Source organism: Ceratotherium simum, chromosome 16 (genome assembly GCF_057802395.1).
Source record: "Ceratotherium simum simum isolate JZ-2026a chromosome 16, ASM5780239v1, whole genome shotgun sequence".
Lineage (NCBI taxonomy): Eukaryota > Metazoa > Chordata > Mammalia > Perissodactyla > Rhinocerotidae > Ceratotherium > Ceratotherium simum.
Window position 1 is genome coordinate 26047785 of NC_141915.1, and position 16008 is coordinate 26063792.

Sequence of the window (16008 nt, forward strand, 5' to 3'; positions counted from 1 at the left end):
TTTCAGCACTTTGAATACATCATGCCACTTTCTTCTAGCCTGTCAGGTTTCTACTGAGAAATCAGCTAATAGCCTTATGGGGTTTCCTTTGTATATAACTTGTTGCCTTTCTCTTGTAGCTTTTAGAGTTCTCTCCTTATCTTTAATTCTTGACATTTTAATTATAATGTGTCTTGGTGTAGGCCTCTTTGGGTTCATCTTGTTTGGTGCTCTCTGTGCTTTCTTTACCTGGATGTCTGTTTACCCCAGGTTAGGGAAGTTTTCAGCTATTACTTCTTCTAATAGGTTCTCTGCCCCTTTGTCTCTCTCTTCTCCTTCTGGGACACCTATAATACGGATGTTAGTTCTCTTGATGTTGTCCCAGAGGTCCCTTAGACTGTCCTTGTTTTTTTAAATTCTTTTTTTCTGTTCAGCTTAGGTGATTTCCTCTACTCTTTCATCTAGCTCCCTGATCCATTTTTTTGTGTCATCTACTCTGCTGTTGATTCCTTCTAGTGAATTTTTTATTTCCATTATTTATTCTTCAGTTCTGATTGATTCGTTTTTGTATTTTCCAATTCTTTGTTGAAATTCTCACTATGTTCATCTATTCTTCTCCCAAGATCAGTGAGCATCCTTATGACTGTTAGTTTGTACTCTTTATCTGGTAAATTGTTATCTCTGTTTCATTTAGTTCTTTTTCTGGAGAATTGTCCTCTTCCCTTATTTGGAATATATTCCTTTGTCTCCTCACTTTGCCTACTTCTCTGTGCTTATATCTATGTATTAGGTAGATCAGCTATGTCTTCCAATCTTGGAAATGTGGCCTTATGTGAGAGATGGATGCCCTAAGGAGCCCAGCAACGTGTTTCCTTCTTGTCACCTGTTCCAAATGTTCCAGGAGTGTCCCCTGTGTGGGCTATGTGTGACCTTTGTGGCGGGGTTGCTCTTGCTGTGAGCACACGAGTAGGCTAGTCTGGAGCCTGGGCTGGCTGGTTGTAAGGCTCAGCAGTATGTGGCTGCTGTGGTCACTTTATTGGGCAGGGTAAGCCCTGGCTTGTCTGTCTGTGAGGTCTAATAGCACACAACTACTGCTGTTTTGCTATTAAGCGAGTCAGGCCCCCAGTGTGGTTGCTTGCTAGGCTGGGGGGCTCACAACTGCTGCAGGCCTCTGGTGCAGTTCTATGCAGCTGTTGTCAGCTCTCTCAGAAGTACAGATGGATAGGGCCATCACCAGGCATGGCAGCACATAACCATTTCAGGCATTGGAAGGTGGGGCAGATCCCGTGTGGCTGTTTGAGATGGCCAGCAGCACAAGTCTGCTGCAGCCAACACACCCCACCACCTGCGGGCCCATACACCCCGCCAATGCAGGCCCACCCCGTATGCACACCCCACTGAGGTGGGGTAGACCCACTCCACTCCCCTCACTGCAGAGTTCCCACATACCCTGCCTACATGGGCCTGCAAGTTCACCATGGGCTTGCTGGCGGGCAGGGCCAGTCCCTTGGGCAGGTTGCCTGCCCTGGCTGTGCTCGATTGAATTGGTGCTCTAGTGCATAGCGCAAACCCCTGCGCTAACAGGCTAGAGGAAGGAATCCAATGGCCAGAGTCCTTGTCAGCAGAACTGAACTAGGTCACAGTAATGGCTGCCACCAGTGTCTCAGTCCTTGTAGGGGTGGGCCCAGCCACCTCCTACCTCTCTGAGATATGCTCAGAGCTCAGTGAGTCTCTTTTATAATGGACTATGCACTTTTCTTGTGTTTTTGTGTTGGTTTCCAGAATGGGTGAATCTGCGTGGACCCTTTAAGAGCAGGTTTTTCTGTCTCTAAAGTTTGATAGTTTTTCTGAGAGTATTCCTTGTTAGTTTTCAAAGCCAGCGAACCCAGGTGTTATGGGATCTCATCTCAGTTGTGCTGAATCTAAAGACTGGGATGCCTATTGTGACATAGATACCCTGCTTCTCTGGGAGAAGCTTCATACCTTTGTGCACCTGGCCATGAAGCACTGTGGCTAGGGTGTGGGTTTTTCCCTCAGCAGAGGGGTATTTCTGCTTCTTCCACCCCGTCAGTGTTGTCCCTTGTAGTAGGGGTTCTTCTTTTTTTTTTTTTTTTTTTTTGTGAGGAAGATCAGCCCTGAGCTAACATCCATGCTAATCCTCCTCTTTTTGCTGAGGAAGACCGGCTCTGAGCTAACATCTATTGCCAATCCTCCTCCTTTTTTTCCCCAAAGCCCCAGTAGATAGTTGCATGTCATACTTGCACATCCTTCTAGTTGCTGTATGTGGGACGCGGCCTCAGCATGGCCAGAGAAGCGGTGCGTCGGTGCGTGCCCAGGATCCGAACCCAGGCCACCAGTAGCGGAGCACGTGCACTTAACCGCTAAGCCATGGGGCCGGCCCGTAGGGGTTCTTTTTATCCAGTTTCCAGATCTCTCTCAGGGGAAATTGTTGCACTAGTTGTAGATTTGTTGTTTCCGTGGGAGGAGGTGAGTTCAGAATCCTCCTACACTGCCATCTTCCCAGCAATCCAGGAGAAAACCTTAAAGGAAGCCAGATAAATGAAGAAACATTACATAAAAAGGAACAAAGACAAGAATGACAACAGGCATCTTTCAAAAATTGCAAGCCTAAAGACAATAGAGTGACATCTTTAAAGTGTGAAAAGAAACTATCTATCAACTAGAATTCTATTACCAGCAAAAATCTTTCAAAAATGAAAGTGAAATAAGACTTTCAGACAAAAGTTGAAGGAATTTGTTGCCAACAGACTTGTACTACAAGAAATATTAAAAGAAGTTCTTTAGGCCCAAGGAATATGAAACCAGGTGAATATTTGGATTGATACAAAGGAATAAAGAACATCAGAGATGTAAAATATTATTTTTCGTCTCTTTAAAAGATAATTCACTCTAAGGCAAAGATAGTAGCAGTTTATTGTGGAGATACAATGGAATCATGAAAATACTAAATTCAACCATTGGCAATAAAAGAAGAAAAAAGTAATAAAGATCACATGGAACAAATCAAAAACAAATAAGATGGTAGATTTAAACCTAACCATGGTGATTATTACATTAAATGTAAACAAACTAAACAGTCCAATTAAAAGACAAAAAATATCAGATTGGATTTTTTTTAAAAAAGGCAAGACTCTAATTATATGATGTCTTCAAGAAACCTGCTATAATTTAAAGACAGAGATAGGTTCAAACTAAAAGGATGGGAAAAGATATACCATTCCAACACTAATGAAAGGAAAGATGAAGTAGTTATGTTAATATGGAGCAAAGTAGATTTTAGAACAAGAATGTTACTAAAGGTAAGATGAGACATTTCGTAATGATAGATCGGTAAATACATTAAGAAGAGAAAATAAAACTAAATGTGTATGTACCTGATAATGGTTTCAAAATACATGAAGCAAAAACTGATAGAACTGAAAGGAGAAATAGATAAAATCAAAATTAGATAAAATCAAAATTATAGTTTGAGATTTGAGCATTCTTTTCAAGTACACATGGAACCAATATAGACCATGTTCTGAGCCACAAAACGAATCTCAATTTGAAAAGATTAAAATCATACAGATTATGTTCTGTCCTGAGTAGAACTGAACTAGAAATTAATAACAAAGACACCTGGAAAATCCCAAAGCATTTCAAATTCATGGGTGTAAATGGGAAATTAAAGGGTGTAAAAAATTAATACCCTTCTAAATATCTTACAAAGATGAAACCACAAGAGATATTAGAAAATACTTTGAACCACATGAAAATAGAAACACAGCACATCAAAATTTATGCTTTTAAGAAAAAAGCAGCACCTCAAGGGAAGTTTGTAGCATTAAATGCGTATTTTAGAAAAGAATAAAGAAATCAATGATCTGAGCTTCTACCTTAAGAAACTAGAAGAAAAAAGAATAAAATAAACCCAAAGTAAGCAGAAGAAGGAAATAAAGTGAAAAGTGAAAAATAGATAAAATAGAAAACAGAAAAATAATAGAAAAAAAAAATTAAATCAAAGGCTATTTCTTTGAAATTATTAATAAAATGGATAACTCTCTAGTCAAACTTAGAAAAAAAGACACAAATTAACCATGTCAGAAATAAAAGAATAGACATCACTAAAGATCCTACAGATTGATAAGATTATTATGAACAACTTTATTCCAATAAAGTATACCATTTAGAGGACATGGAGAAATATTTTGAAACACACAAACTGCTGAAGCTTACACAAGTAGAAATATATAACCTGAATTGTCTAAATCTGTGAAAGAAATTGATGTCATAGTTAAAAACCTTTCCACAAAGAAAGCTCCAGGCCCAGGTGGCTTCACTTGTTAATTCTACCACATATTGAAGAAAGTAATGCTAGAAATTCTTTCAGAAAATAGGAGAAGGAACATCTCCCGCCTCATCGAAAGACCTAAAGGATTTACAGAAAAGCTGTTAGAACTAAAAAGTTGTAATGAGGCATAGAGTTTAGCGAGGTGACAGGATACAGAGTCAATATGTAAAAACCAATTGTATTTCTTTGTCCTTACAACAAACAATTAGAAATTAAAATGAAAATATACCTCATTTCAGCTGATTTAAAAAAAAACAGTAAGAATTTTATAATTAGATTGCCAGGGTGTAAATCAGAGCCCTGTCATTTACTAGATATGTGATCTTCAATAAAATTTAAGATTTGTCTATGCCTCAGTTTCGTCATTTGGAAAACAGGTATATACTTGCACCTGCATCTACAGGGTTGGTAAGAAAATGCACAGAAAGTCTCCTTAGCTCAGTGCCTGCCACAGAGTAATCAGTATTAACTGTGAGCCCTCAGAGACACTGAGTAGCCTGCTCAGGTCAGGGTGGGTTGTCCCTTCTCTACCCCAGCCCCGCTCATTTCTTAAAGGTGTCCTCTGGAGCTAGGAGAAGCAGGAGTGAGCACCCCTGTATCACAGATGGGGGAAGTGCCTTGCCCAAGGACACAGTTGAATTCAGCATTCACCCATTTAGTCAGCAACAGCCTTGGCGAGAAGAGGGCTCTAGTTGACACAATTCCCTCAGGCAGGCTCAGAAGTGGGAGGGAGCATGACCTCAGCTCCCACAGGGCTGTTTCTGTCGCAGACATGGACATCCCGCTGCCTGATGAAGTTCTACGCTGTGGTGGCTGCCTCACCCACATCCTGGGACAGCCACAAGATTGCAGAGAGGATCGAGCAACGAATCCTGAACTCCAATCCTGTCATGGAAGCCTTTGGTGAGCTCAGTGTCCTCCGCACAGTACCTCAGTCCCATTGCCTCTGAGATTTGCCACTTCCCAGGGAGAGGAGCAGTGCTTGAGACCCTTTTGGGGGGTTGGAGGATGAGTGTATCCTTCTCTGCCTTTGACCCCCAACTCCTCCCAGGTACCCTTAGCCTCTTTCCAGTTGAGATGACATCATTCAGCTGTCCCCTCTCTCTAGCATATGCAGATGTAAGAGTGGTGCTACAGAGGACCGTGTGGCTCGCCTAGTCCAAATCCTTCTGTACAGTTTCCTGATGGTTCAGAGAAGCAGGTGACTTATCTAAAGATGCTCAATAATTCGTGTGCATCTTGGGACTTGAGCCCAGATCTTGTGCCTTACTGTTTAACTCAATAGTGACAGCTTGTTTTTGACCCTTTCTCTTCAAAGAAGACAGTCCCTGACCGTCTAGGCTTGCTCATTCCAGTTCATTGCAAGGAGGTTCTTCTAACTCCTGAATCACACTTGCTGAGGCCAAGTGCCCTTTCCCTAGTCCTGTCCCCTGTGATATGGAAAACAACAAAGGGGCCTTTAGGTGACTTGAGGAGAGGGGCATGCCCCCAGCAGACCTGCAGCCACCTTGCCCCATGAGGACTCTAAATAGGGGAGTGTTACAAACACAGGTGTGATCTGTAGGGAATGCGTGCACGCTGAGGAATAACAACAGCAGTCGCTTTGGAAAGTTCATCCAGCTCCAGCTGAACAGGTAATCGCTGCTGCCACCCTGGCTGATGGGAGGATGGGGTGAGGAGTTTGAAAGTGGCTGGGGCAGTCTCCAGCCTGGGCCACCCCTATGGACAGAACCTTGCTCCTCCTGGCACATATGTATGTGGGATAAGTGAACCTGAAGGTGATCTTTAAACCTGAAAAATGACAGCTCCTTCAGCCTTAGGGACCCAGGAGCAGTGTGCTTGTCACAGTCCCTGTGTTCCTCCTGGCTTCTACCCTTGCTCGGGGACTTCTAGTTAAAATGCCACCTGTCTGGGCCACACCCCTGTGCTTGAAGCTGGGGTTTCTGCTTCTGCCTTGGGATGGGGCAAAATGAGGCCTTGGCCCTGCCCATCTGAGCTGGGTGCAGGAGAATGTCCCAGACTACCCAAAGACCTGCTGAGTAGTCTGTAGTCCTCATGACCCCCACTGGCTGAGTAGAAGAGCTTGGGGGGAGTTGCTAGGTTGGCACACAGCAAGTGCCTAATAAATGGCTATGGAATGAATGGGCAACTAATGAGCTCTGGCCTGCTTGTGCCCAGGGCCCAGCAGATGACCGGAGCTGCAGTCCAAACCTACCTCCTAGAGAAAACTCGAGTGGCCTGTCAGGCCTCCAGTGAGAGGAACTTCCACATCTTCTACCAGGTTTGTGCCAGGCTGGGCCCGCAGCTGCCCAGATGCAGGGCAGGGGTCTGTGCCTCCAAACCCTTCCCCCCGCCTGCCAGTGCTTCATGCCTGCCTCTTCACCTGGCTTTCGGCAATGCCACCACTTACTCCTGCAAACTTGATGCAACACTTTTGCCTCACACTGGACCTTGGCTCCCAGGATGGTTTTGGCATGGGCACGTGTTTTTCCTTCTCTATCAGACCAAAAGGGCCTTGAGACTTGGACTGTCACCCTTGTCAGACTGAGGACTCTCCTAGAATGGCAACTGTCTCCTCCGACAGAACAAGGACTTCCCTAGAGCTGTGCCTCTTCCATCAGACTGGGGGTCCCTCAAGGTGTGGATAGTATGTCTCCCTGTCTCAAATTGGGACTGGGAGCTCCCCGGGCAGGAGTTGTGCTTCCCTCAGACTACAGGCCCCCTCGGCAGGGGTTTTGCATCGGGTTGGAGACGTCCAGAACGGTTTGCTGCTTTTTTGCCCCCGTGCCTGTCCTGGGCTCTCTACAGGGCCCTCTCAGCCTTGTGATGTCGCTGCCATTTCTCACTCCTCTCATCCCAGTCCCAGCCTATGCAGGCCTGGGTGGGCTTCGCGCTCCTAGTCAGCCACCCGCCCACCCCTCCCCACAGATCTGCAAAGGAGCCAGTGCAGACGAGAGGCTCCAGTGGCACCTCCCCGAGGGAGCTGCCTTCTCCTGGCTGCCCAACCCAGAGAGGACCTTAGAAGGTAGGAGGACCCTTACCCAGCACCCTGGGTTGTCCCAACAGCACTCACCTACCCTTTCACAGGGCCTGCCTCCCTCACCTCTCAATGCCCCTGCTGACCTCTGGTCCTGACACTGGGCTGTGACTTGGATTCCTTTTCAGAGGATTGTTTTGAAGTGACCAGAGAGGCCATGCTTCATTTGGGCATCGACACTCCCACCCAGAACAACGTCTTTAAGGTCAGAAGAAAAGCTATGCCACTTACATTTGGCAGAGGTGACGGGCAGCCCCTCTCAGAGGGCCCTTCTCGGAACTTGTGAGTCTCTTTTCCTGAGGATTTAGGACTTTGGGCCCCGCTGTGCTATCTCCAGGGAGTCAACCACCCCTCTGTGCTGCTGAGCGTGGAGATAGGGTGTCAGGGTGGACAGGGGCACAGAGGACAGTGATGGAGCACATATAGTATAGAACACGGCCCAGTGATCCATGGAGGTCAGAGGGCAAGGTGCTTGGATGAGTTATTCCTGCAATAATCAGAATAGAGAAATAACGCTACCACATGTTTGTCTACTGTGTTAAAATTTAAAAATCACGTTCACACCCCTTAGCTCACTTGGTTTTTTCAACAGTCCTGTGTGTATGGAGATTATTCTCATTTTATGCTTGAGAAAACTAGAGAGGCAAAGTGACCTACCCACAGTCCAACACCACTAAGTGATACAGGTAGAGCTAATACCAGATGCAGTATTTCCCACTTCCCACCTTTTTTACCCTCCTATCAGGACACAGTGCTGGGCCCCTCTCATCTCCACAATGGCCTCCCTTCTCCCATCTGTCTCTGCTGACAGGGCTGACTCCCTCCCTCCCTCCTCACCTCCTCACCCACCAGAGCAATGGGAGGGGATATATAGGATGGGCTGCCAGCAGAGATAGGGAAGCCACTGCAGGGAGATGGCAGTGCGTGGAAAGTGACCTCCACCTCCAGATGGGGGCTGCTCAGGCAGGGAAGGAATCATGGTCAGTATGGATACCATCAGTCAAGAGCTTGGCCAGGATAGCACATGGTGACAAGCCCGGGGCGAGTAGACAACACTAGGAGTCCCAACAGGAGTGCTGGTTTGGGGGTGGCATGACCCTTTGCCCCACACTGCCCATTGGGCACAGCAGTCTTCTGGGGTGGGTTGTGGCCCAAAAGCCAGTAGCATGTGGAGCCACCCTGCCTGAGACCAGACAAAGATGGTGGGAGAGGCCCTGCTCTCCCAGTACCAGGGTTTCCAAGTTGCTGGACCCCGGGGTCTTCTTTCTGCAGCCCCTGGGGGCTCATCCATGTGGATCATTGAATGCAAAGGCAAGAGGGCACCCACTGTGCAGAGACCAAGATCACAGATCCTCGCCAGGCCGGGCTGTCAAAAGCCCAACAGTGCTGAGAAAGAGCTGAAGGGAGCCAGAGCCAACCCCCATCAGACACACGGAAGTAACCCTGGTCCACAAGTAACAGGAGTGTGTTCCCACACAGTCTGCTCCTGGAGAGTGGGAGGCAGAAGGACAGACAGTGAGTGACTTGGGACCCCACTGGCTGCCCTGGAAGGCATCTGAAGTCACACACTGCCTGGGTTCTCTTCCTGCCTTTTTCCTTTACCAAGTGTGTGGCCTTAGGCTTGTGACTTAACCTCTCCCCATCTCATCTCTATCCTGGGCATCATCACAGCATGTGCCTCACTGACTGTTGAAAATATTAAACAAGATGGTGCATGTTAACTTGTATAGAATTGTGCCTGGCAGAGTCTTGTAGTAAGTGGGCAATAATTGGGAGCTACTATTATTATTCTGTTATCATGATTATATTCAGCAGGAGAGAGGCCCTTCCTAGGCGAGGCTCCAGCCCTTGAGAAGGTGCCCACTGCGTGTCCTCTCCTGCCCCTCAGGTCCTAGCTGGACTGCTGCACCTCGGCAACATCCGGTTTGCTGACTCTGAGGACGAAGCCCAGCCCTGCCAGCTGATGGACGATGCCAAGTGTGAGGGCAAGGGTGGGGGTCTGCACCTCAGGCTTTGGTCACACGCCCAGGGAGCAGGGCAGGCCCTGCCCAGAAAAGAGCCAATGTTGGCAGGATTGGGTTGGAGGCCAGAGGGTGAAATTTGGGATCTGATGCCCTTGATGAAGCCATCAGTTGTAGGGCCCCGCCCTGGATAAGTTACTCCTCCCCTCCTCTGTGGTGAGGCAGACAGCATGGTCCCCATTTTACAGATGAGAAAACGAGAGTCAGAGGGTTTGTAAAGTGATCTGTCCCACACGTGACAGTGTGGACTGCAACATAGAAGTCCTGGGTTCAAGTCCTGCCTCTACCAGTGATGGGGGCCGTCGGTGAGTCTTCTCACCCACCAGAACCTAGGTCTCCTCTGTTTAGTTGGGTGGTCGTGGTTCCACTGTGATGACTACACAGTGCCTTGTGAAGAGGGCTGTTTGGATGGAGGGTGATTTGTCCCTCCCAGGCTCTGTCAGGACGTCGGCCTCGCTGCTGCTGCTCCTGGAAGACCCGCTGCTGGAGACGCTGCAGATTAGAACCATCAGGGCAGGCAGGCAGCAGCAGGTGTTCCGGAAGCCCTGCTCCCGAGCCGAGTGTGACACCCGCAGAGACTGTCTTGCCAAACTGGTCTACGCACGGTGAGCAGTACCCTGGGTGCTGCCCTCCCCCCAGGTTCTCCCTGTCTCTCGAGTTGGACCAGACACCATCAGGCAATAGGCCTAGGGGGTAGGGCTGCTAGATAAAGCAGACCCCTGGGGAAAGCAGGGAGTGGGTCCTGGGTTTTCACCAAGCAAGGCCCTTGGCCTCGATTGCTGAGTACTCTGCGTGGGGAAGTTGCCACATTCCTGGCCTAGATTTCAGCTCATTATTAAAGTACAGGAGGCTGCCCTGACCTTGGTGATACATGAGGAAAGCCGGCCTGGCTCTCTGCTGGTAAGGCAGGCCCCAAAGGTGATCTGGGGCCCTCATGGTTCCAGGTTCATACTCATGGGTGAGCAGGCTCCTGTCTCCATGTGCCCTGTCCTTCAGGTCTTTGTAGTCACCCGGGGAATTTGCCAGACGGTGGTAGAGCCAGACACTCAGCCCACAGTCTTGGGCAACACAGTGTGCAGCAAGTGGGAGCCCAGAACAGGGCGAACGTGAGGGTCCTGGCCTTTTCCTGGTGGGTTACATAGGCATCTCTACCCTCCGGCCATGTGGTTAAGGATGGTTTCTCACCCTGGGTTCTGAGAACCTTCAGGGTGCCTTGTAAGCGCATCAGGGGCCCCAGAATTCTCTGAAATTGTGGGACAGAACACGCGTATGTGTGCATGTGCACATGGCAGCTTGAGCACCTCTCTGGGGAGAGGGTCCCCCTGCTTTCATGAACTTCTCAGAGAGCTAAGAGCCTGAGAAGCACTGCTGAGGGAGAAGATCCTCTAAGCTGAAAATGGCCCAGGGCAGTGGGGCCCAGACTGAACTCATTTCAGCAAGAGGTTCAGTTCCCACTGCCTCGAAGCTAATTTCAGGTCAGAATTTCAGGCCAAAGATTTTTAAAGCCTTTGTGTCAAGTCACTACAAAATGAGCAGATAAAATAAAGTGTGACAATCAATCACAGGTAGAGTGAGCCTCTAACCATGGAACATTTTACACGTGGTAAATAACGGGTCACTCGTTTTTAGTACCTCGAATGAGTATTTGAAGCCCTTGTTGCAAAAATAGAAACCAGCTGAAAAAAGTTGCAGAGCAATTACTTTCAGAAAAATTGTAAGGAAGAAACCCCTTAATAGTGTTGTACATGTCACCTTGTTGTACAGTAACTACCTCATCTTCTGCGGTGGCGATGGTTCCAGAGTGCAAGATGCCATTGTTGGCCTCAGGTGACTCTGGCCTACTTATACAGGACTGAGTGGAGGGCGGGGTCTGGCAGGGCCTTGAGCTCTGGGCTCCACAGGTAGAGTTTTGCCGGAGAGTCCAATGAACTCGGTTCTTTACAAACCCATCCCAGGCCTGCCCATCAGCCCCCAAGACACCAGCTGGCTGTCAGGCCATGTGACTGATACAGACCCACTGCCTTTCTAGCTCCACAGTCTGGTTGGTCCTGTGCTCACTCTTGCTGGGAGGACAGGCCAGATTTGTGTGTACCTGGGAAAATGCATGACCATAGCGTGCATTTGTAGTAGGTCCAGACAGGATGGGTGGGAAAAGGAGAGGGTTTAGCCCTTGACCTGTCAGGCTCAGAATATAGGCCCTTCATGGTGTGGCACCCCTCAGGCTCAGCCTGACCTCCTCTCACCAGGTTCCACTCTTCCCTTCACCCCAACAGGCTGTTTGACTGGCTGGTATCGGTGATCAACAGCAGCATCTGCGCAGACCCCAGCTCCTGGAGCACTTTCATAGGTACCAGGGGCTCACCCTGCTGGGAGCACCCCTTCAGAAAAAGAACAGTAGAGCCCTGGGTGGAGGGGCAGGAGCGCTGTGTGACTCCAGGCGGCTCCTTTCCCTTCTCTGCACCCCCATCTCTTCATCTGTCCACAAGAGTTTGGGCGAGGACATCTCTGTGCACATCTGCCCCGTCCATAGCTCCCCAGGCAGACTCAGATGGTGCCTTGTCTGTCAGGGCCCTTCTCTCCCTAGAGACCCAGCTCCAGTCTCAGGAGAGTAGTGGAGGAGAGGTAAAAAAGCTAGCCTAGAAGGGACTTGGGGGACGTGATAACATCGTTGGAACCTGAGTGGGATAGTCAGGTTGGGGAGGAAGTAAGGCTCAAAGGTACCAGTGAAGTTTGCTCACGAAATGGTGGAATTCTAGGCACCAACTGAGCTGGTGAACCAAGGTCCTCCAAACTGGATTGGACACAGAAAATGTTCCCTGGGACCTGGTTCCCTCACAGGAGGGCCCTACCAGGACCAGAGGATTCAGACTCAAGTGGACCTGGTGCCCCGGGCTGCCCCTCACTCCTTATTTGGCCTTTCTTCCTGCTCTGAGTTCTGAGGGGCCATGGGCAGAGAGATGGGAACCACCCTGGGGTGGGGTGTTCTGCCCACTGCTGGGTGGCATGCTCACTCAACTTCATCCTCAGGCTGCCAAGTATGAGGCTTCAGGAGGAGCCTTGCCACCCTGGGCTCCTGTAGTCCCCCCGCCCCCCACTTCCTCCCTGCAGTCGCCCCATGGTTCTTCCCCATCCTCCCAGGCCTGCTGGATGTGTACGGATTTGAGTCATTTCCCCACAACAGTCTGGAACAGTTGTGCATCAACTACGCCAACGAGAAGCTGCAGCAGCACTTTGTGGCTCACTACCTGCGGGCTCAGCAGGTGAGGCTGGGGCCAGCCGCCTGCATCCTCTGTCACTTCCTGGCCCCCAGCCCCATCCCAGAATCTGACAGGAGCCTTTTGTTCCTTCTTTAATGCTATTCTGGAATATGCTGTGGTACTGGGGCCAGCCGTAGGATGGCCGGTTGGGGCCTCAGACCACAGCTGCCTTCTACCCCTGCCCCCTGACTTTTGCTCCCTAGGAGGAATATGCAGTTGAGGGCCTGGAGTGGTCATTTGTCAACTACCAGGACAACCAGGCCTGTTTGGATCTCATCGAGGGGAGCCCCCTCAGCATCTGCTCCCTCATAAATGAGGTGGGGAGGGTCAGCTAGCGTGCTGAGCACCAGAGTTGGGCTTTGGGCTTTTCTGGGGCCTTGAAGACTGCCCCTCTCTGTGCCTCTGTCTCCCTATCTGCCAAATGGGCTTGCTAATCCCTATATTCCCTCCCTCTCTGGGTCACTGTGATGCCTGGGTGACAACTCTGCTGCCATGGGGGCCATGGGGTGGGGACTACGAGGGTTGTGGTGAGCCCTCTCATTTTTGTGGCTGACTGCCCATCCCGTCCCACACAGGAATGCCGCCTTAATCGGCCAAGCAGTGCAGCCCAGCTCCAGACACGCATTGCGAGTTCCCTAGCAGGCAGCCCCTGCCTGGGCCACAACAAGCTCAGCCGGGAGCCCAGCTTCATCGTGGTGCATTATGCAGGGCCTGTGCAGTACCACACTGCAGGCCTGGTGGAGAAGAACAAGGTGAGGGCTGGGCCAGGGCCTGTGGGGGCCCGCTTGAAACGAGATGCCGAGTCATTGCTGCACGTACATTTCTTATTGTGTATCCTCTCCCTCCTGAACATCCTCCCAGAATCCAGGGTCGCCTCTAGGGCCCACCTGCCTGAGGTCTCTGCTAATCAGACATGACCTGCCCAGAAATGACCCGTGTCACACTGGGTCTCCTGGTTTCTAGGCATCCAGTGGACCAGTTCTCTCCGTCTCAGGCCCTGCCCTCCCCTGGAAGCCCTTCTTCTGGGGCCTGGGTGAGCAGGGCTGGCAAGCCCGTGGACAGCCCTGGGTAGCATTCCACCTGCCCTCACCTACTGCCCTGTCATTTCCCAATAGGACCCCATCCCCCCTGAGCTGACCAGCCTCCTGCAGCAATCCCAGGACCCCCTGGTCAAGGTGCTGTTTCCTACTGACCCTGAAGAGAAGTCCCAGGAGGAGCAGGGGCAGAGCAGGGCCCCTGTGTTGACCGTGGTGTCCAAGTTCAAGGTGGGTCTGGTGGTGCTGATGTGATGTTTTTGGTTCACTCGTCAATCTCGAATGTTTACCGAGCACCTCCCAGGATTGGTGCTGTTTGCTGGGGAGTATTGATGAGTCAAATAGACATGGTCCCGGTCCACACAGAGTTGATAGTCTCATGTGGAAGATGAGACAGGAAACAGACAAATAAACTATCTGGTATCATTGACATGATGGGAAGCCTAGGGGCCTGTGGGTGGCACAGTGGGGGCCTCTCACCCACTGCTAATAGGGTGATCATGGAAAAGCAGTAGTCACATGAACCTCTGTGACTACCCCATTCCCAGTTCTCCACCTTCCTGCTCAAACTCTGTCCTCAGCTAGAGCAGATCTGTCACCTCCTCCAGTATCTTACGCTTTCTGCTGTCTCTCAGCCCTTGCACATTCTGCTTCTCCATCCTGGGATGCTCCTCACCACTGCCCCTTCAACTCCACCCTCACTCCCACCCTCCGTGCCACTTTGCTTAGTTTACCCTTCTCACCCTTCAGACCTCTGCCTTGTCATCACCTTCTTGAGGAGGCACCCTGGGGAGCCCAGATTTGGCTAGCACTTTCCTGCCCAGCCCCAGACACATCACTGAGGGGGCCCATGCAACATCTCTGTGTCCCGTTAGACCCTGAGCTCTGAGACAGCAGCCGACTGCCTGTGTCACAGCCCTGGCACAGCTTCCAGCACATGGGCTGGAATAATAATATGGCTTAATAATAATAGCTATTGCCTGAATGGATCGCAGTGGGTTCTGAGATTGTTCTCTTTTAGGAAGATTGCTCTTGTGAGGAGGGTAGGTGGAGGGGAGGCAGGGAGACCAACCAGGTGGAGGGTCACACGTCAAGAAGGGTCCCTGGAGGCAGAGATGAGGAGCAGTGAGAGGTCAGGAGAGGAGTGTGCTTTGCGCCCACTCAGTGAGAGCGTCCACTGGTCATCCCGGGGCATGTGAGGATCCTGGTCTTGGGGCTGGAGGGCTGCTGGAGGTGTTTGAGGTGGTCACTAACCAGGGCTCAGCTGATGCCCCCTGGTGGCCCCAGTCCCTGCCTGACCCCATGGTCTCTCCCCTCTGCAGGCCTCCCTGGAGCAGCTTCTCCAGGTCCTGCACAGTACCACACCCCACTACATCCGCTGCATCAAGCCCAACGGCCAGGGCCAGGCGCAGACCTTCCTCCGGGAAGAGGTAATTCACCCTGGGCCAGAGCTGCTTTCCAGAGAGTCCTATCTGGCCAAAGGCCCTGGAGGGATGAAGGGCAAATGGAGTGACCAGAGGGGGTCTCTCAGTTTGGGCCTGACATTAGGGAGAGCCTGTCTCCTCTGCTTTGTCAGGACGTCATGTACAGTTGTGTGGTCTGTGCACTGCACAGTGATGTAGCCAAGGAGGCAGATAGGGGCTCCAGTGCATCTTGCTCTCTGGTCACCAAGCCATGTACCCTAATGGGAGACTGAAGCTACCCAGAGGAATGGGTGTCTTTTGTGATTAGCTGAAAGTCTGTGTCACCTTACAGTCCATGCACAGTGTGGCCATTTCTGACTGGAGGTAGTTTTTTCTAATGTGCACAAAACCACTCTGTGGCTAGCAGCTGCCCTTTGCTCAGGGTACCAGGCTCCAAGGGATGTGGATGAGATGTGAGTGGTAGATGATTCTGGAAAGCATGCCACAGTCAACTGGTAGATGTGGCCTTAAGGTTTATAGCCAGGACCACTTTGCTTTGTGGTAAAGATCTTCATTCAGGTCCCGGAAGAATCTTCACAATATAATCTCCCCTGCCTCTCAGCTATGACTCACTCTAATGCCTGCAATATATAAAATAAATAAAAACTAGAAATTGGGTTGGGCAGCATTGTGAAGCAGAGAGCCTCTACACTGCTGGGAGTGGTGAGACAGGGCCAGGACCAACACCTGCCTCAGCTATATCAGAAGCCATGCATCAGACGAGGGGAGCTGGGGCCACCAGGACCCTTGCTAGCATGGAGATTTTCTCAAGACCCCTTGATTTCTCACTGCCCCAAAGAGTATACCCCCATCAGCCGAACCTCAGGAGAGCCTGCACATCTGTACCGGCCAGGGCCACAGAAGGA

At 50.2% G+C, this 16008-nt stretch overlaps 1 protein-coding gene across 2 annotated transcripts in view; it reads left to right on the forward strand.

Moving 5' to 3' along the window:
• Positions 1 to 16008, forward strand: part of MYO19 (myosin XIX) — a 41625-nt gene that overhangs the window by 16740 nt on the left and 8877 nt on the right. The window contains exons 7-19 of one of the 2 annotated variants that reach the window (XM_087440860.1): positions 5101 to 5233; positions 5895 to 5964; positions 6509 to 6611; positions 7259 to 7355; positions 7496 to 7572; positions 9256 to 9358; positions 9822 to 9993; positions 11662 to 11735; positions 12527 to 12648; positions 12849 to 12962; positions 13221 to 13397; positions 13761 to 13910; positions 15002 to 15109. In XM_087440860.1, the coding sequence (XP_087296986.1) occupies positions 5101 to 5233; positions 5895 to 5964; positions 6509 to 6611; positions 7259 to 7355; positions 7496 to 7572; positions 9256 to 9358; positions 9822 to 9993; positions 11662 to 11735; positions 12527 to 12648; positions 12849 to 12962; positions 13221 to 13397; positions 13761 to 13910; positions 15002 to 15109 (1500 nt within the window). The remainder of the gene's footprint in view (positions 1 to 5100; positions 5234 to 5894; positions 5965 to 6508; positions 6612 to 7258; positions 7356 to 7495; positions 7573 to 9255; positions 9359 to 9821; positions 9994 to 11661; positions 11736 to 12526; positions 12649 to 12848; positions 12963 to 13220; positions 13398 to 13760; positions 13911 to 15001; positions 15110 to 16008) is intronic. The other variant, XM_004434822.3, reaches the window with a different exon arrangement.